Raw genomic sequence first — 21,283 nt, 5'->3', positions numbered from 1 at the left:
GAGTCCAATGTGAATTTGTGTCATAATACCCTTATAAAACCCTTTAAGTTCTTCCATTTCGCGAGATTCACTTTAATGTGTCACATGCTCTTTATCTTTATAAATTTTGCTTGACCCATCATTATCAATGTAAGATTCACTTTAATGTGTCATATATGTCTTATCTTCAAAATATTGTTTAACCTTACTTTAATATATTATGTATGCCTCATCTTCAGAATTCTTGTTCGACATACTATTATTAATCTACAATATTCTATATTTTTTTTTGACTTATATTTATATGAAATAACAAGTAACTAGTCATATACGTTCAAGTTATCCCAAACACCAAGATTAGATGGAAAAGCACTATTCAATGTATAGTGGAGTGCTTTGAATTAGAAACATTACTCATTAAGCAAAATCCATTTGTCTTCTCTTCTCTGTCTTTTTATTAAAAAAAAACTTCTAATTCATTTGGTTTACTTTGTTTTTTTCCCCTATAAATAAAGAAAACATATGTAGATATATATAATCTGTGGAGCTCATTGTTTTATACTGAAAAAAATTCTTCAATCTCCAAAATCTCATTTCTGTTTGAGCCCTTCAAACCCAGGTAAAAGTTCTACTAAACCCAGAAGTTTTCTTGATCTAAATTTTTTTTTTTTTTTTGAATCTGGGTTTTCATATTTAATTGAAATTTTGGGGATTTTGATTTCTGGGTATTTTGTTTTTTGTTTTTTTTTTCAGTAGAAGGGTTCAAAATTTAATCTTGTAGATGGAGATCGATAAAGCAATTAGAGAATGTGATGATCGAAGATTGAAGACAAAGTATAATAATGCCATTTACGTTATTAAAAGAGCACTGTCTCTTTATTCGTAAGTATCCAAATTCATAGGCTTTGATCCTTTTGTGTTGTTTAATACACATTTTGTCAGTATAATTAGACCCAAAAAAGTATTGAGGAGGGGTAATTAGATTGGACATGATGCAGTTTCAGCTTACTGAGGATATGAAGTTAGATAGGAGGGTTTGGAGGTTACGAATTAGGGTAGAAGGATAGGAGGTAGTGGTGCATTGTCTTGGTGTCCATTTATATTAGTAGTCATAGTATTGCTTGTGTAGTTTCTCTGTCCTTCGATTGATGTTACTATGTGTTGATTCCTTGTACCTTGACTATTGTATTGTTTTGTTGTAATTTTTGTTACTATATGTTGTTTTTGTTATTATCTGTTGTTTCTTGTATTTTGTTACTTTTTTTTTTCTGGATTGCTTTGGATTGTGTTTACTTGAGCTTTGGGTTTATTGGAAATAACCTTTCTTCGTCTAAGTAGGGTAAGATCTGCATACACTCTATCCTCTTCAGACCCCACTTTGTGGGATTACAATGGATATGTTGTTGTTGTACCTTAGTCAGACTAACTGATTCAACTGCATTATTAGATTGTATGCTCACGAATATAGAATTAGGGAAGTTCTCAGCGAATGTGGATTCACTTTATCAATGTGAATTCTTTTGCTCTGGATGGGAGTATAGCATATAATTCATTTTTTTTATCAATATGCTCGCTCTATCTTTCCCTGTATATATATATGCATTTATTTATTTCACTTATGTATTTATTTACTTATTTTTACTTATACCTGGGAATGTGTCTTTTGAGCCGAGGGTCTTTCGGAAACAACCTCTTTATCTCTATGAGGTAGTGGTAAGGTCTGCGTACACCCTCCCCTCCCCAGACCCCACTTGTGGGATCCCACTGGGTATGTTGTTGTTGTTGTTGCATTGTGATATTAGAGCATATTATTTTCGTAGAACCTTATATTATGCTGGCTGAGCAATAAATGCATACTCAAGGTAGGGGTAAGGTGTGCGGATACTCCACCTTCCCCAGACTCCACCTGTGGGATTACACTGGGTTTGTTGTTGTTGTTGTTGCTGAGCAATAAATGCACATAATTTCACTTTTTATTCGAAGTTATTGAATTATTAATAAGTTATACTTACCTTTTTTTTTAATAATGGTGGTGTTCGGGCTAGCATGTGCGCATCTCAACTATTCCACTTTGTCCTTGCATCCTCCTACTAGTATAGTAACTTTGGTCTCCCATGGTCTTTTGTTCAGCTTCATCAACAGCAAGTTCACACCCTTGAATGCATAAGCTATACACCTTCTATCCTTGCTGTATTGACCTAGCTGAAATTTCTCAGATATTAAGGGAAGATAATTTGGATGAGTTATTGTATTTGGATTTGGCAGAAACATGTGAACTTATTTCACGATTGAGAAAAGGTATAGAAGTGTCACATAAAATTCAAAAATTATATAGAATAGCGTTATTTATAACTTGACTTTTGGAAAATGGTATTTTTGTCTCTTAGAGAGAGTGGTCCTTTTATTTTTTTCCTTCGAAAGATAGGCTAGACAGTGGGGTAGCAAAACAGGAAGGAGGGACTTGTGTCTAAGGTAGAGGAGTTGATATGAAAGCAATCACTATTACTCTTCCCTTTTAAGGTGAAGTTTGCTAAGCATTTTCCGATTTCCTCTTTTTGATATTGCTTATGTCCTTCACTTAACAGTGTACAAGAGGTTGCTTTAAGCTTTAACGGAGGGAAAGATTCTACTGTAAGTTCTTTATGCGTTTCTTGGTGTTGAAGGTTTAAATAGTTCGTTTTTCATAATATTTGACCAAATATATGAACTTTTTTAATTCAGGTTTTGCTTCACCTGCTGAGGGCTGGCTGTTTTCTACATCAAGCTGAAGAATTCAATTCAGGAGGAGATGCAGCTGATGGTGGAAAGACATTCCCAATAAGAACAATATATTTTGAGAGTCCATCTGCTTTCCCTGAAATCAACTCATTTACTTATGAAGCTGCATCCATGTATGTGAGAAATGCTAGTTTACCTTGATCCCTTCCCCTACAAAATTTCATAGAGAGAAGCTGGTACAATGGTGTCCCCATAGATGATGCCATTTCCTTTATTAACCATTTGACCTGATTACCCTTCTCTTGCAGTTACGACATACAAATGGATATTATTAGACTCGATTTTAAATCAGGTCTAGAGGCTCTGCTAAAGGCTAATCCAATCCGAGCTATTTTTCTTGGTGTCCGAATCGGAGATCCTACTGCAGTAAATATTTAGTTAATTATTCCAGCTAGTCAATGATCTTCTAAATCTTGGTCAGTATGATTTGTGGCTAACCACTGCTTATGGAACCTACCTTTCAGGTAGGTCAAGAGCAATTCTCACCTAGCTCACCTGGGTGGCCACCTTTCATGAGGGTGAACCCAATTTTGGACTGGTCATACAGGTTAGACGATGCCTCATATACACTCCATATACATGCAAAAAAGAGCAGTAAATGGTGTATTATAAATTAAGTGAGTAATACAGTAAAATTGATGGTTCATCAAGGTGGCGAATCTAGGATTTCTCGAACATGTGCACCACAAAAAAAGAAGGAAAAAATGTATTTAGTGGGAATTGATCCCTAGTCTAGGTAAATAACTCAAACCTTCAACTAAGTGAACCATTTAGTGTTCTTGTAGCATGGGTGCCAACATATAATATTATACTAATTGAGAAAATATATACATAATATACTTGGTCTTACGGAGAGACCACGGGTTCACGTGCCCCAAATTTTCCCTATAAATTCACCCCTGATAGTGAACATTATAATGAAGAATGGATGAACTAAGATTCTTCACCAGATGAAGGTAAATAATCTTTAACCTCACCAAATGCAAATAAAAGAGGAAATAAAAGAAAAATCTAGCTGTTCTCAATCTTACTCTTTTAGGCTTTAAAACGTGAACCAAAGTAGGATATAAATTATCAGCATACGTCACCATTTTCATCTGAAAAGAGATAAAGACAAAAAGCTTTTAAAGATTAATGTTAATATACTGTAGATATTGACATTCAAGTGAACTCCATGATTTTTTCATGGAGACACTGTTAGAAGTATTTGTAGCCCTAGAATTGAAGGATTTGAAGAGCAAATACTAGCTTTCAAGTCCATTGAAAATCGGATTGAGATTAAAGCTTATTTTTTCAAGGATTATGGTTATATATATGTACAAAACAGGATTTAAAACCAATTAATCCAAATGGAGTTAACACGTAAATGTTAAAAGTAGACAATGATTGACTTGAACTATTTTTGTTATTTGTTGGTTGACTCCAACTATAGGAGAATAATTCATGTACTTTAGTGTTAATGATAGCACTTTTGAGGTATTGATGCACAAAAGAACTGCTTTTCTGATGAAATGCATGAAGACCTAAGAAAGGCAACATGCCACGGGGATTAGGGAGGAAAAAGAGGATTAGCTTGTTGATTATCAAGCATGTTGCTCCTTGTCTAAAAAGGAGCTGAGGAGGGTCATGATAGATGCTAAGTCGGTTAGCTTTAGCAGTACTATAAAGATACTGGACTTGTGGACATAGCTTTTGGAATTGGCAGTTCTTGGGTTGACTTATTTGATGTATGGCCTAGAAAATCAAGGAGTATAAAACATTTATTCTTCGTTACAAATTATGGCTTGAACTAAAACAACTCAAACAAATTTTGTCTTTAATTTTTTTAAATGCTTTGGTTGGCGATGAATGTTGCCTCAATTGTTGATCATGGCAAGTGCTGAATGTGTGGTTTCCATTATATTTAATTGATTAATTATGTCAATGCAGGTACACTGTAGATTATAACATTTTGCTGATCAAATAGTTCTATTGAATGTTCTTTCACTATCATTTTGAAGCATTACATGTGATTTTGTTTGCAATTATCCTGGCACCAAGAAATAATAAAGAAAAGTTTAATCTTGGGAACAACTCATAAGGTTTGAAATTCACTATAATCCAGCTAAATATAGGGATGGCCAAACTTTTAAAGCCTGTTTGGATGGACTTATTACTTATGGCTTATAAGCATAAGCCATAAGTTAGAAATTCTAACTTATGACTTTTGACTTATTTTTGTTATTTTAGCTTAAAAACTAGTGCTTCAAAGCACTTTCTTATCTTACCCAAACACTACAAAAGTGCTTAAAAGCTATTTTGGCTTAAAAACACCTAAAGATGAGTCAATCCAAACAGGCTCGTAGTCATTATCTCATTCTGAACAAACTATTTGGCTGATTTTCTCTCAATACTCACCCTTGTTGAATTGGCTACATCACTTATTTCACCTTTTCAGGGTTTTGTATGCCGTTTCAATGGAAAATGTTCATTTAGCAATTTTTTTTTGATTTGATATGCCATGCTTCTGTGTATTTTTAATGATCTCGATCATCCATTTTACTGTTTGTTTCTCCTTTTGGATGAATTAAAATGACTAACCTGCAAAATTTGTTACGACAGAGATGTATGGGCGTTCCTATTGGTATGCAAGGTTCGGTACTGCATTCTTTATGATCAGGGGTAATTTTCTGTTGTTTTACTTCAAAATTTATCACTTGGATTCATCATCCTGCATTACACAAAAAAGATGACATTAATGGGATTTATATATTGGTGCTGTGATTCCTGCTACTTTATACTCATAAATTATACTTTTGAACTCCAATTTCCAGAGGCGCTCTCATTGATTTGAGCATCTATTTGTTTTACTGCTCTTGTAGGTATACCTCAATCGGCAGCATTCATGATACTGTGCCTAATGCCCTTTTGTGCACTAGGAAGTCCGCCAGTAGTGAAGAGAAGTTTAAACCTGCCTATTTACTCGCTGATGGAAGATTAGAAAGGGCTGGAAGAGCAAAGAAGAACCCTTCTGTGGTTTGCGGGAAATTATCTTCTATTAGCAATGGACTGAAAATGGAGAATTTGAATTCCGGTAGCATGCTTACTGCCTCCATTATTACTGTGGGGGATGAAATTTTGTAAGTTATTGTTGCTTGACAGTTGTATTTGATGATTCTTGTATCATGCTGATATGCTCTTTTCTAAATGTCTTTTTCTCGTTATTTGTAACATTTGTTGGATTTGTGCTATATTTTTATCCTTCATATTCTCTTCTAGTGTGTGTTCGTCTTTTAAATTTTCAATTGATCTGTCATGATTACATATTTTATCTGCTGGTTCTTTGTGATCGGATAGGGTATTTATTATAAGAAGTAAATTGATGAACCTGAACGTACTTTAGTTGTTCTTGAAACAAGATTCGAATTCTTGACATTTCAATTCTCTTGTCAAAAAAAATAAAACACAATGAATCTCTCGGGGAACTAGATTTCCTGCAAGTAAATCGAATTCTGCAAGCACATAGTTGTTCCTCATCCAGTTATCTGAGCTGATCTTTGCCAAGTTATCCTCTACAACAGAAGAAATTACCCCCTCTAAATTAAACACCTCAGTCCTCAGTCTATAATCCAGAAGGAATACAGCAATCTTATTGTGAAGTGTAAAGGACATTGGCTTCTCATATTACAAAATTTCATTTTGAATTTTCTAGTATTTTCTGATTAAATGGATATGATTTTTCTATAGTCATTAGTCAAGACAGTGACTTGAAGGGCTGAGCTTGGTCTTGGGTTCATTTTGATGGGTCTCATTAACAATTTTTGACATACTTTTTTGGCAATCGGATGGACATAAGGAGACTGTCAAATTTCTATGCATTTGTCTAAGCAGACGTTTTCTTTGATTGGTAAACTATATCAATAGGAAAAGTTAGTCTGCGCTTACATGTAATGCATAAATATAGTCTTTATTTTCAGTTTGGTCTATGTTAACCTCTCCCATTTGAAGAGAAAGCTAATAAGATTGGAGTCAAGTGAATGTGTATTCACCTGAACCAAAAATCTAGTTTTTGTTGCTCTCTGCATCTGCTTGCTTATCATATATCTTTCTCTTGGTTCCATAGCTCAGGTTTGGCACTGTAGAGGACAAGTTGGGTTCTATGTTGTGTAAAAAGCTCCATTCTATTGGTTGGGCAGTATCGCGAGTTACTGTGACTCGAAACGATGTAAGTAATATGTATTTGGAAGCTTTTGCAATGTCTGCTTGAATTGTGCAAACAGTTAAAAAAAAAAGTCCAACGCTAGAAATAAAAATCTCAAATTTTCTCTAATAAGTTGCTAAGAAGAAACCTATAGCCTAATAAAATATCTCCCTAGTAATTGGAAAAGATTCATTGGACCATTCCAAAGCCAATTGTTAGCTAGAACAGTCCATTATAATTGCTTTCTTGAAGCAGCATCTTTTTCCTTTGTTTCCCACCTCAATAGTTCAACACTTGAGGAACCTTAAACATTTATAATGTGAATGTTATTTTAGTCCTCATTTGTAATCTCATCCTCTCAATTTCAGATAGATTCTGTAGCCGAGGAAGTAGAGAGATGGAAGTCCACAGATGATATGGTAAGCATTTGTCAATCGTGGATTATATTGTGGACCAGTCTGCAAATAGTTTTGTATGTCTGCACTCGTTGGTGAGAAAATATTGCCAGCTTCTTTAAGCATAAGGTTTTCAAATTGTTGTCCTCCTACAGGTATTTATATATGGTGGGATCGGACCATTACATTCAGATGTTACTGTAGCAGGAGTGGCAAAAGCTTTTGGTGTTCGCATGGTACATGATATAGATTTACTCAGTCCTTTGCGTGCTTTTGATTTCATTTCTTAGCCTGAGCAATAGCTTCTGAATGATTTGGCTCTGTAACATGCAAATTGATTCCCATGCCTGTTTGACATGGCATATGTCGCAAACTTGATGGCCCATGTGTGTGATATTTCAAAAGAACTTCCGTCATTAGCTTTTGTTGTGTGTCTGAGAGAAGAATGTTTGAAGGTGAAGGTCAAATGAACAAGTCTTATAAGTTGAGAAGAAAATAATAAGGGAAAGATGATTAAACATCTAATCTTAGATTACCATGGTAAAGTCACCTAGATATTTTATTGGTAAATGTATGCATAGATGTCTATGATTATGTGTTCTTATAGCTGCACATATGATTTTTTTTGTAGTTTTAATTATGTAAATGTCAGGCCCCAAACCTGGTGCGGACCGACACTCGGTGCCTCAACTTTAGTACCAGAACTTCACCGAGTGAACCAACTTAACCTGAACATATACATGCAATCGACATGAAACAGTGCCTTGGACCTTTTCTAACATGAAAAGATACAGTTGTTATACACATGGAAGCTGTTAGTACAAAATAATAAGTCAGTGGGCCTCATAGGCAATAGTGGAGAGTTAACTCAAAATTCATGAACATGACTTGTACATACTATGCAAGATCCCGTAAATTCGAAGCTTGAAAATCACACCAAAACAAGAGCATGGGGACCCCAAGAGGATTTTAAAGTCAAAAAGTAATTATATGAACTAGGACAACTGGACGAGTGTGGAAGTATTTTGGCAAAAAGATGAAGGCCCAAAATGATTCATGTCTTTAAAGTACGGACATCAATGACAAGAAATAATGTTTCCGTGCGCCAAGATAGGCTACAGACTAGTACCATATCGTATGGTCATGATAATAAGTATGGTAAGTGTGTTGGAAGTGATTTAAGGTCTAAAGAGAGCTCTAGCACAAAGTCGACTTGGAAGCTAGGCTATGGACAATTATCCCAAATAAGCTTGCACTTGGTCCCGTCTTCAAACAATCATATCTCTTAGATTATTAAGTGTTATGAGGTGAATTACTTGTCAAATTAAGGTCTTCAAGTCTAGTTTCCAATGTATTAAACCGTTTGTCTATCCAAAATTTGTACATGAAGTTTTGAATATTTTACTAAAAGGTGTTTGTTAAAGTACAAATTGCGTAGCGCGAAGTGCAATTTATAAAGCAGTTAAGTGTGTATATGTCACATGGGGGTTAGAACCCATGTGATGTAAACATGGGCAACAAATGCATAAAGGTCAACACCTTTCTTGACTTTTTGGGCTATGATCAAGAAGACAAATGAAAAGTGAAAGTAGGTCCACCTAGGCAAAGGATTTATAATACCCCAGATTAATTTTTTTGTGCTCATTTTCTCATCTCTCTTATTTGGCCCAAATCTCCATAACTTCAGTTCTCACTCTCCTCTCCTCCATTTTCATGGTAAGAGATCAACCATGATTTATTCCTTTGTCCGTTACGTGATTCTAATGTTGATTTCTTGTCGGATTATAGCGAATCGAAGGATTTCGTCCAAACTCCAAAGCATTCAAGTAAAGAGTTTCTAAGGTTTGATTAATAAAGGTAAGAATCTTCTTCCAACTATATCTATGGATTTATGTAAGGATTTTTAGTATGTTCTATAGTTGGGACTCACAGGACAGTGATTGGAAGCTGTGAGTCCAAGTCTTGATTTTTGTAAGAGATGAATTGAGGAAGATTGTGTGTAGGGGCTGGTTTGGTTGTTGTGGTGATTGGGAAGGTGTTGGTTGGCCTCGTAAGAGGTTTGTGTGATGTTGTGAACTAGGAGAAATGATGGGTGTGGAGTAACTCCATTGTTAAAGTACCTTGGAGCTCATCTATTGTTCGGCAAGTTGCCTAAATGGCTTGAGCGATGTTTGCTCACTAACATGAGTCCCAAAAAAGACTATTATTGTAGATTAAAGTTGTAAAGGAGTATCTTGATTGTCGTAGTACCTAAGGATTGGAATCAAGGTATGAAAGGCTAATTCCTCTCATTATCCTCCTATGACATGACTTCCTATTCGAAGTTTTCATCTACAAGTCTGAACTTCGTTGATCATGTAGGAATTCCATATTATGTACTCCCATGATCATGTATGTCTTTATTGCTTCTTCGTTGCTATATGTTCACCATGTCTCCTCGTCAAGTTCGTAATTCCTCTATTTGAGATGTCTAACATCATGAATGTCAAAATGAGACGTTATGGCATGACTTCCCAGTCAATATTTCCTCTTTAATCCTTTGGACGAAATCTTTCCATTCGCTATAATCCGATGAGAAATCGACATTAGAATCGCGTAATCAAAGAAGGAATAACCATGGTTGATCTTAGGAATCGCTTACCTTGAAGATGGAGAAAAGACTGAGAATTGGAGCTATATAGCTCTGGTTCGAAATGAGAGCGAGGAGAAAATGAGCTCAATTTTTTTTAATTTGGGGTACTAAAAATCCTTTGCCTAGGTGGATCCCACTTTTACTTTCATTTGTCTCCTTGATCTTTGCCAAGAAGGTCAAGAAAGGTGTTATACTTTATGCTTTTTGGTGCCTATGCTTATATCACATGGGTTCTAATCCCTGTGACATTTTATATTAATACACACTCAACTGCTTTGGGGGTTGTACTTTGCGCTACACAAATTTGTACTTTATCAAATACGTTCAGTAAAATCTTCGAACCTTCGTGTACAAATTTCAGATTGACGAACGGTTTGATGCATTGGAAACTAGATTCTCAAACCTTTAATTTGATAGGTAATTCACCATATAACCCTGGAGATATTCTTGTTTGAAGTTGGGGCATGTGCGAGCTAGTTTGAAGTTTTAGTCTGTGACATTGCTTCCAACTCGACTTTGTGATAGGGCTATCCTTAGCCCTTAAATCATTCCCAGTACACCAATGCAATATGGTACTAGTTCATAGCTCCCTTGGCACACAAAGACATTATTTTTAATCGTCGTCGTCACATTTTAAACTCTTAAATCATTTTGGGCGTTCATCCTTTTGCCCAATGTACTTTTCACACTCATCTTAGTCCATTTAATTATTTTTTGACTTTAAAATCCTCAGGTGGTCCCCAAACTTCCAATCTTGGTCCAACTTGAAGGTTTGAATTTTCGGGGTTTTACAATAAACACAACTATAATCTGTTAAAATACTCTGAATAGTCATAACTGTTTTAAAATTTTTAATCCTTGTGTTATTTTCCATGTTTAACAGATACAACAGTTTCGTCAGATTCTGATATTTATGAAGTATTTTCAGATATGATATTTGATATTCCACTTCTCGCTGATGTTTCAGTGTCAAATCTTTCTTTTCAGGCTCCTGATGAAGAATTTGAGGAACATCTGAGGCACCTCATAGGAGAAAAATGCTCTGGTGACAAGAATGAGGTTAGGGCTTTTATTTAAAGTAATATTGTTGAAAAGAATGACAGGATCGTCTTACTTCTTGTTCGAGTAGGATCATTTTGGTTTACCTGTGCTAATAGAGTAAGTTTGGTGCTTCAGTCTTACCTTCTGATGCACTGGTATTATGAAATTTCTCCTTACATTCTGTTAGGAATTGATTGAAAGGTAAAGGGTATAATTCCTTGGGATCTGCCTGAACTTGGTTCAATTTGTTCAATGCACATCTAAACTATTGTGAGTCAAAATAACCCCGCTGGACTTGACAATTTGACACCTTCGGCTTTTACCCCTTGGGGTGTTCTCACCTGATGAAGGCGAGAGACACACCTGCCATGTTTTTTTTTGTCCACATGGCTTTTATAAAAAAACAAAACAACTTTTTATACCTTTTTAAATCCATCAATTTTTCGGATCATCTTCTATTGGCTAAAAACTTGTCTGGAACTTCATTATTTTGGCTGAAACCATTTTTAAATTGGCTTAAATGATTAAATTCCAGCCAAGCTTTTTCTTGGATTTAGCCCGAAAAAGAACTACACAATCGGAACAGTCGTTGCATCTACGGAAGGAATAAAAAGAAATACATTGTTGGAATTTCATTATTTTGGCTAAACCTTTTCTTATTTGGCTTAGAATGATGAAATTCTAGCCGAACTTTTACAGATTTGGCCCGAAGAAGTACACAGTTGGAACAAATAATCATTACATCTAAATAAGAACTAAAACAGAAATACACAGTTAGAATTCCCTTATTTAGGCTAAAACTTTTGTTGTTCGACTATAAATAATGGAATTTCAGCCATTTTTTTCCACAGTTAAAACAAATAACTATTGCACTAAAGAAGAAATAAAAAATAAACACACAGTTAGGGTAAAATCTGCAATTTATATTGAATAAGAAGAAATACACAATTGGTACAAATAAACAATTGTATAAGATCACGTGGCAAGTAATGTTTGGGAAAACCCTACTTGGAAGGGTATTTTTGCCTTTTCGTCACTCCCACATGCCTAAAAGATGTTATAGCCACGCTCTTTGCCATGTAAACCGCTGGGTTGTGGCGGGGTGTGTGTGTGGGGGTGGGGAGAGGTGACGGTATCAAATTGCCAAGTTCAGGGCTAATTAAGACTATCGATAGTTTAGGTGTGCACCAAATAATGGAGGCAAGTTTAGGGATCCCAAGGTTAATGAAAGAGCTCTGTGTTAGGCTGGTGAATCCAGTTTACATGACCAGAATTTATTTTCTTCTTGGGACTTTGAATTGAGTTTCTGTATCTTGATTGCTAAATTAGCTGAATAATGTTGTCTTTTCAGTATAGTTCTCATACACGATATATTAGACATCTGAGGCACCTAATAACCTGAACTTCTGATTTAATATCTGATACAAATTGGAGAATAGAAGTTTGGAGATATCACTTTTCTAAGTTCTACAGGATGCATCAGTATTTCAGATGCATTTAATGAGATGATAACGTGCACCTTCAAAATCCTGACTCCAAAAGTTTCAAGTCCTGATACTTTTCTCCAAGGCTCTTCTGGAACTCTTGTCAATCGAGAGATTGTTTCAAAAACTGTAGTTTGAACTTATGCACCATCTTGTTGCCCATGAACTGAATCTGTTAAGATACAAATGAAATAAGTGCAAGGAAGATAAATACTTATTTATAAATTTTTTTCATTGGATGTATGATTATATTTGTGAACAATTTTAGCTACACTACCGGAGTACCAGTCACAGTTAAACTGTTGTTTCTTTTCCTATTCCAGATGGCACTGTTGCCTGAGGGTATTACAGAATTGTTGCATCATGAACAGCTGCCTGTGCCTTTGGTATGTTGGCCATTATCTGAAATATAATGGTTATTTTAAGTTCTTTCTTGCTTCATCACAGAAAAAAAGTTCTTTCTCTATGCTGCTTTCTTTATCTCAGAGAATTTATAATGCTATCCAACTTATGCTTTGAATCATTTCTACTTTATACTTATTGCAAAATATCCAACAAAAAAGGTCCAAACCGGCTGAATGTATCAAGCTATAAGATGAATTTTTCTTCTATATAAAGAAGACTAGTGTTACAGCAGAGCTGTCCAATTGGGTCGACATGGCTGAATTATTTTATTGGTGAAACTGTCTAGATCTTCTTTTGACAAATCGAAACATCTATTAGATCCTGTTTACTTTTCCCCTTGTAAAAAAAGAACTATGTTTGAAGTGAAGGAAGCAGCAACATGTATAAAATGCAAATCTCTCATCTTTGATTTTCATAGTTTTCTTTGTATAGTTCTTTATCATCTTGTCTTGATAAAAGTACTCTTACATCCAGCCAACGATGTTTTTAAATCTTGACACTATTACATCCAACTAGGCACAAAGATATACTCAGCTTTCCTCTTCTTTTTTTTTTTCTGTTCGCAGGAGGGGGCTTGAGACTTGTTTGGTTTTACCCACAAACTATTTTTTGCTCATGTCATTTCTTTCATTATCTAACGTATAAATCTTCTAAAGATTCTTCCTCTTGTCGGCAAGGTTTGGCCAGCGACATTTTCAAGTATGAGTCTATACACCTGAATAGGCATACGTCTATAATTTTACCTTCCTTTCTTGTTCTCTGTTGGGAGGAGAGGGCTTGGGACTTGTTTGGTTTGCCTACCAAGTATATTCCTGCTTGTCCATTGAAGTCATTACTTAAAGTATGAATCTCCTAATGATTCTTTCTTTTGTCACCAAGGGTTTTTATGGTGATGGTTAATTTCTAATGAGGAAAGCATCTATTTCACAAGAATTTCTATGTAATAATCCACAGGCCGTTGTCGATTGAATTCAGACAAAGGTATGCAATGACACTTTCCTTAGGCAAATCCACATTGGAATGGGATGCTATTTGGATTCCTAAAGTATCGAGAAGGTGTGTTTTTGTGTTTAGCAGCAAGGGGTGTGATCTTGATAGTGGAAAATTTGAGAAAGAGGAGGATCATTGGTGTTTTATGTGCAAAAACTCCAGTGAAGATGTAGACCATCTACTATTGCTTTGTAAAGTGGCAAATCGGTTATGGCGGGTGGTGTTTAATGTGTTTGGAAAGCAATGGGTGATGCCGGGCACAGTGAAGGATGTGTTGCAAAGTTGGACTCACTGGAGGGGGAAGAGAAGTCCAAGGGCATGTGAGTTCAGGATTCAATTGTCTAGGTAAAAAAAAAAGCCCAGAGGGGCAAAACCGTTGGGTCCAACTGCCTTGAGGGGGCCTAGAAGAGTCATGTCAAAGAGAACAACACTTTGGTAGTTGGGCCTGGGCTGTGGCATTCTATTTTAGTATGTTGTGTTGACATTTCTGTTTGGATTAAAAAAATGAAGGTTTGGTAATTTTTTAATTAAGTTGTCAATTTTTTCTTATATACAACAACATACCTAATGAAATCCCACAAGTAAGGTCTGGGGAGGGTAGAATGTACACAGACCTTACCACTACTTCGTGGAGCTAGAGAGGAATTTTCTTAGATGTTCCTTTCAAATCCTTCAGTCTCTGTGCGTTGAGTATATCGTAAGTCTTTTACTTCAACCAATGAGCTCTAAAATTATTTAATTTCTCTTGAAGAAAAGATTTCATCACTACTTTGTCAATTAAATTTTTCTACGCTATTATTCTTTTGCATTTTTGTGCATAAAAGTTTGAATTCTAGATAATGGAATAATAGATAGAGATGTAAGTTGTAACACAAAATAAATAGGATCGATACGTAGTAAAGGGAAAGGCAAGTTCTATAGAATTGTTGAGAAACCAACAATGTTACATGAGAATGAGTTTTGGGCCTAAAAGGTCCAACAAAACCCAAAATGAGTGTCATATAAATTCAGTTTTAAGATGGATTGTGACAACCCAAAATTAAACAAGCTGAGAACATATCACATCATGAGAAGATTCAAGTAGCACACAGAATAAAAATGATAGAAGATTGCTCTTGGAATCTTTTTCTGAAAAAGAAGGAGAATCCTCTGTGAATCAGTCCTCCGCAGATGGTTTGTTCATGTCATATGCAGATCTTAAATGTACCCATCAGTTCATGCGACAATATGATGATTGCATTTATTAACCGGAATGAGGTGGACCTAAAATCACAATAAGAGAAATTTTGAACTCAAAATTTCTACATTTTTGGAATTCATGTGAATGTAGCAAAGAAAAAACACAGTATTGGATTCATATAAAGCGAGAATCCATTACTTAGCTGTGTTGTTTTATTTACCTTAAGTCTGGCATTTATCAGTGATATTTGAAGATTTGTATGTTAGTGTATAAGAATAAGTATGAGATTAAGAGAACCTTTAGTTTTAGAAAATATCTAATTCATCTTAAAAGTCAAATTATTGAGTATTTGAATGAAAAAAGGCTCAAATAGAGGCAAATAGATATGGGTGATTCATATAGACGAAGGCTAAAATAGAGCAGAATGGATGTGGGTGATCATATGAACTATTTTGGAATTGAGGCATAGTTTTGTTACTGTTGCAACCTTTCCATTCTAGATAATTCTAGTGCTGCTGCTTGATTGTAATTTTCCTTCTCCTACGTTACTTATTTTCCTTTGAAGTTGTTAGAAAATAGATTAATTTTATTAAAGAATAAGAAAATAGGAAACCCTAATATTTTAAGAAGTGAAGAAATTGGATCACTATAAATGACAGGTAAATGAATGTTCTTACGTAGCACTAGTAGTTTTGTTGGCTTATTCAAAGTTGTCAATGTGGTTAACAAAATCAAAAAAGCTGATTACTGATAGTGAACCTACCTTTTCTTTGCCTCGATTTCCTCTATTTTTTCTCCCTCTCTAATCTTTTAATTTCATGGGGCTGTTTTATGTCTTTGTTATATTGTTGCTGATGCCTCTTTACCTATTTGTTTAAGATACTTACGAAGTAGAAACTTTTTGACCATGTGCATTACCTTTGTAGATCAAGTGCCATAATGTGATTGTTCTCACTGCAACAAATGCTGTAGAGATGGATCGGCAATGGGATTGTCTGATTGAATTGGCAAAATCTAATGACATCCTGGAACTGATAGATCCATTTGTATCAAAATGCTTTGCAACAACTCTTTCTGATGTGAGTTCTCAGGAACCCTTTCTTAGATTCTCCTTTTGCTTCTTTTTTTAACTTTCCTTGTTGGTGTGTGATATTGTGAACTACAAGAGTCATTTCCTTTGATATACCATTAGTATTCTTGAATCCTTTTTCAGCATGCGCTAATAAGTGCCTTTCCAAGTTTCGTTTCTTCCACAGTATTCTTGTTAGGAAAAGATGTTTGATGGCATCCCAGAGTGATCCAGAAGACTTCTGGCCCTTCTTATGGGGACTCTTCTTGGTGTTTTGGAAAATGATGGTCTCTATGTTTCCTGAGAAGTTATTAATTATTCCTGACAAATTTTAGATTTATTTCTGAGATCCTAGTTCTGAAAAGTGAATTTAAGTTTCATGTCAGCTAGTCTTCGTGAAGAATGTACAAATCTCTAGTTACCTATATTCTTTTGTTAAAGTAATAAATTTTATGAATTTTTGGGCAAGAAACATGTCCGTATACAAGCAGTATAGCAAAAAACCTACAAAAGAGATGATTTTCTACGAACAACATTGAATCTTCTATACATAAAGGAACCAATATGGTGCACCAAAAAGAAATTAGAGATAAAACTACTTAACTACTGTTACCATTTTTAAGTAAAAAGACTTATTCCTCAACCGAACAAAATTCATCTCTATGCCAGCAAAACCCTGTATAGAATCTCCTAATTGTTCCAGAGCAACTAGAAAGGGATTCGTTTTCCGCCCCCAATGAGATGGGGAATTTTGCACCCCCTATTTAGACTTTTGGGCCCTTCATCTTTCTGAATCGAGACCCGGCCTGGCTCGCGTCGTTCCAACAACCGGCGGGGAGCACTTCCCTTTTTTCGGAAGAAGGGTGGGATCCGGACAAAATCGATGAAACGGAAGAAATCCGAGTGAATGGAAAGGACAAAAGCGTTCCTCTTTCTTTGGCACAAGCTTCCATTGCTCTTCGTCTTCTCCTTCTACCATAATTCCAGCTGAACATTACCTCTCTCACTGTGCTTAGCATCACTGAAAAGGTACCAAATCATGTAGAAACAATCTAGGATTTCCCACCATAGTATCGATGCTACCGGCAATGAATGAGAAGGTGGTCCGTGGTCGACATCTTCACCCAAACCCTTTTACTTAAACACCAACTTACATAAGTAATGTTCCCCTTCCTGAGATTCTTAGCCGTCAAGATCATGCCTCTTGCTGCTAAATTGTTAGTGTCCGGGATGATCTGATGATACCGTAGATATAAGAGAATGTTATGTCTTGGGCATCAATCTGATTCCATCTGTCACATGTACATATGTAGAACTGATATTTATATCTTCATGATGGATTGCTCACAAGTCATAACCAATTGTAGCATGTATGTAAAGAATTTGGAAGTGAACAAAACAGCTTTCCCCAGAAAGATACATCCTACTTGAAAGTTTTTTGCATTTGTAAAGGCATAGAGAATATTTTTTGATCATGGAAAGCACTTGCAGATCTTTGCTCATTGTATGGCAGTCACCTGGATACAGACATTTGGGGTTGGAGTATGCTATAAATAGAAAATGCGTGCCTGCATAACTTTTATCTAATGTGCTGCCAACATTCTACACAAATACATAAATGCAAGGAAACCTGCTCCATATTTTAGTTATCATGCAATCATCATTACAGATACTGTTGGTAACAATATACAAATTCGCTCATCAATATAATTTCTATTAATTCTTCCTAGTTAACCTTCTAGAATAGTTGGGCGCAGTTTATTTATTCCGTTGTTCTCTTTTCTTCATTTTGAGTGGGTCATTATGATTAAGTTTTAAGTTTCAGTTATAACATAATGACATTACAAATAATTATTTACTCTCTTGTATTTTGTCCTATTGCATAATCACTTTGTATTGCAGGTTGAAGTTGCTCAACCTCTGTCAAAGCTTTGTGCTCAGTTTCCTGATCTTTACATTGGTAAATTGATTGTTTCCCCTGCTGCCCGTCCAGTTTTTCTCTCCGTCCAATTATAATAACTTTACCTGTTTTCTTGGATATGAAGGAGGCTATCGCGAATCAAGAGAAGGCCCTCTTATAATTACATTCGAAGGAAAGGTAAGTAACCTCTTACCGAAGATGTCACATGGTTTTGAAGCATGTTCTTTCGATCAAGTTGAATGAATTTGTTGTGTTGCTGTAGGATCTATCAAGAATAGAAGCTGCTTCTCAGTCATTGTGCAAAATATTTCATCCAGGTGCATTCTCTGAAATTGAGTGACCTCCCTAGTTGCCCTGGTTGTTGCTCTTGGCTTGCATATCCAAGTTATATGGGCCTAAAATGGCCTCTAAATTTTGGACTTGCAAATGCCAAAAAGGAGATTGAAGGTACAACGAGGGAGAAGGATGCGCTGAACGAAAAGAAAAGACCCAGGAAACTATGGTCTTAAAGAGGAAAGAAAGTGTAGTTTCAATATCAGCTCAACTGCAACTCTTGATACAAATGTTTACTATTTCATACAGTTTAAGGAACACAATTACTTGAAGCTTATTTGTAACTCTGGGATCAAACAGCCTTTCTGTTGCACAGAATCTCTTATATTCTGTACTACTAGTCTATCATCTGCAATTTACTTGGTTACATTATGTTACTATCAATCACATTTTCTTAGCTCCTTATGAAGCACCTCATTGGTGTTACTTATAATGCCTGCTTATATTTTATACTCGGTTGGCTCGGTTGAATCATCTCATGTCTCATTGAAAGAAGAATATTACAAGGAACAGAAGTCGAAATACAACGTTTTCTGTGTCATTTTGTTAGCTCAAAGCTGTGTATCCACAGTGGACTCCCCTTTTTTTTTGTACATTGGAAACAAACTAAACAAAGATCTTAAAATCTTTCGTAAGCACCATAGTTTAAGTCTACTAGGAGAAGAAACTCTTTACCCTGAAGTGCAATACTCAAGTATTTTCCTTCGAGCAGATAGATCTTTGCTAGGGGAGATTGGTGCCCCTTGAGGTATGCTCTTCCATTGGGTTGTTCCTTTATCTGTCTTTTCCATCTAGTGCTCGCACAGAGTCAGAAAATCTTTGTCTTCGATCTCTCTTTGCTAACACATATTAAGAGCTAAGACTTGTCAAAGTGTGTCTTTAGTACATGCATCATAATTGGCAAATTTCCTCATTAAGAATGATTGCCTACTATGAATTGGTGCATTTCACCTTTCATCTCAACCAAACTGAATCCTGGTGTTTTGTGTATACCTTCAGTTTTCATCTTCTTCCTTACTTTTTCAGCATCAAGCCATCTGTTTTCTGCAGCATAAATGTTGGAGAGAAGAATGTAACGTCCTGAGTGATACGGGTCCATTTGTGTCACAATCTTGGCTATCTTTTCACCCATTTGAACCTCACCATGCATCCTACAAGCCCCTAGTAAGGCACCCCAGATGCCAGCATCAGCCTTTTCAGGCATATCATGAATAAACATCTCTGCTTCTTTAAGCAAACCGGCCCGGCCTAGAAGATCAACCATACAACCATAGTGCTCAGATCTTGGTGTAATGCCATGTACTTTACTCATAGCATTGAACAGCCATTTGCCTTCTTTAACTAAACCTGCATAGCTGCAAGCACATAAAACACCTAAAAATGTTATCTCATTAGGACCTGTTCCTTCATCACACATTTGATGGAACAACATAAGAGCTTCATTTGCAAGACCATTCATTGCTAGTCCGACGATCATGTTAGTCCAAGCCAACACTGATTTTCTACGTATCGCGTAAAATACTCTAAGAGCTTTCTCAGGATCACCACTCTTGCTATACATATCCAACAAGGCTACTTCAACTTCTTCTTCCTTTATGTTCTGTTTTTCCATGAAAGAATGGATGGCTTCACCGATAAACAGTACACCTGCATATCCACACACTGAGAACAACCCAACTAATGTTATCCGATCAGGTTTCAGTCCAAACCCGAGCATTTCTCTTAGCAACTCTAAGGACTTCATATACATCTTGTTCTGAGTATAGCCAAGAATCATAGTGTTCCATGAGACTAAATCTCTATCTGGCATTGCTCGAAAGATTGTCTCTGCTGAACTCATATCACCTGCCTCGGAATACCCACTAAGCATGACATTCCAAGCAGTAGTATCCTTAGGCATCTGATGAAAAACAACACCAGCTCTTTCTAGTTCACCCTTTTGTATAAAACCATCAAGAAGTGAAGTCCATGAGAAAACCGTCTTCATCTGCATCCTATCGAACAACTTCTCAGCAGACTCCATATCTCCAAACTTCGCATACATATCAATCAACCCATTAACAAGATTTTCACTCATGTGTATTCCTCTCTTCATAATATACAAATGTACCAACTTACCTAAACCAAAATCCCCCATTTTCAAAGAACACGAAACAAGTCCAAGAAATGTAACCGCGTTAGGCTCAACCCCATTCCAACACATCTCATTAACCGCAGCCAAAACCTCATCAAAACAACCATTTTTACCAAGATCATCAATAATCACATTCCAAGAAACTACATCTGGTTCAGGCATTTCATCAAACAGATACATGATCTTGGCGAAAAACCCAAACTTTGCATACATATGTAGAAGTGAATTTGCTATATGAAGGTCCAAAACATGCCCAAATTTTATCACAGAACAATGCAATGCTTCACCAAGAATGTAACTTTGAGTCCTACACAATGCTTTAATCACAAAAGGGTAAGTATAATGATTAGGAAAAAAACCATATCGCAACATTTTGATGTAAAAACTCATTACTTTTCTTGGATTAGAGCTAGAACCATAACCTCTAATCATAGTATTGAACATAAAAGTATTGGGTGAATTAATTTGGTTAAAAACCAAATGGGCATATGCTAAATTTCCAGTAGGAGAAAGTGCTGTAAAAGAAAGAATGGCACTGAGGAAAAGGGTGTCATTTGAAAGGCCATTTGTGATGAAATGGGCATGAAATTTCATGAGATGTTTCATATTTGTACAGTTTTGTATAAGGAAAAGGTGTGGATTGGTAGCTAGTTTTAGAAGCTTTGTAATTGGGGTTGAACACATGGGAGCTTGAGGGGCGTAAAAGCTTCATCTGAAATCTCCTCGAAGGAAAATTATAATTGTGTAAATATAAAATCAATT

At 35.8% G+C, this 21,283-nt stretch overlaps 2 protein-coding genes across 4 annotated transcripts; one reads left to right on the top strand and one right to left on the bottom strand.

Annotated features, from left to right (window-relative positions):
• The first annotated feature begins 483 nt into the window (after positions 1–483).
• On the top strand, positions 484–18,799 carry LOC129882039 (uncharacterized). 3 transcript variants are annotated; one of them, XM_055956160.1, is made up of 17 exons: positions 484–598; positions 733–861; positions 2,565–2,610; positions 2,701–2,870; positions 3,006–3,123; positions 3,222–3,304; positions 5,359–5,418; positions 5,619–5,876; positions 6,865–6,961; positions 7,306–7,356; positions 7,488–7,568; positions 10,952–11,023; positions 12,813–12,875; positions 15,991–16,143; positions 18,036–18,093; positions 18,179–18,231; positions 18,317–18,799. In XM_055956160.1, exons 2-17 carry the CDS (start codon positions 761–763, stop codon positions 18,392–18,394), a joined length of 1,542 nt encoding a protein of 513 aa, XP_055812135.1. In that variant the 5' UTR covers positions 484–598; positions 733–760; the 3' UTR covers positions 18,395–18,799. The 3 variants fall into 3 exon arrangements, with proteins under 3 accessions (XP_055812135.1, XP_055812138.1, XP_055812137.1); XM_055956162.1 differs by having other exon boundaries at positions 505–598; positions 736–861; XM_055956163.1 differs by lacking the exons at positions 3,006–3,123; positions 3,222–3,304.
• Positions 18,800–19,300: 501 nt separating this feature from the next.
• LOC129881958 (pentatricopeptide repeat-containing protein At2g22410, mitochondrial) lies at positions 19,301–20,734 on the bottom strand. Its single transcript, XM_055956070.1, has one exon. The coding sequence runs from the start codon at positions 20,732–20,734 to the stop codon at positions 19,301–19,303; it is 1,434 nt and encodes a 477-aa protein (XP_055812045.1).
• Positions 20,735–21,283: the final 549 nt, after the last annotated feature.

This window comes from Solanum dulcamara, chromosome 3 (assembly GCF_947179165.1).
Source record: "Solanum dulcamara chromosome 3, daSolDulc1.2, whole genome shotgun sequence".
Taxonomy (NCBI): domain Eukaryota; kingdom Viridiplantae; phylum Streptophyta; class Magnoliopsida; order Solanales; family Solanaceae; genus Solanum; species Solanum dulcamara.
The sequence above is the reverse complement of the archived record's forward strand: the minus strand, read 5'-3'. Positions and strand labels throughout refer to the sequence as shown.

Coding starts and splice junctions, on each gene's coding strand:
- LOC129882039 (XM_055956160.1), top strand. CDS start 761: ATGGAGATCGATAAAGCAATTAGAGAATGTGATGATCGAAGATTGAAG. Junction 5,877..6,864: donor ACTGTGGGGGATGAAATTTT/GTAAGTTATTGT, acceptor TCCATAGCTCAG/GTTTGGCACTGTAGAGGACA. Junction 18,232..18,316: donor TAATTACATTCGAAGGAAAG/GTAAGTAACCTC, acceptor GTGTTGCTGTAG/GATCTATCAAGAATAGAAGC.
- LOC129881958 (XM_055956070.1), bottom strand. CDS start 20,734: ATGTATGCAAAGTTTGGGTTTTTCGCCAAGATCATGTATCTGTTTGAT.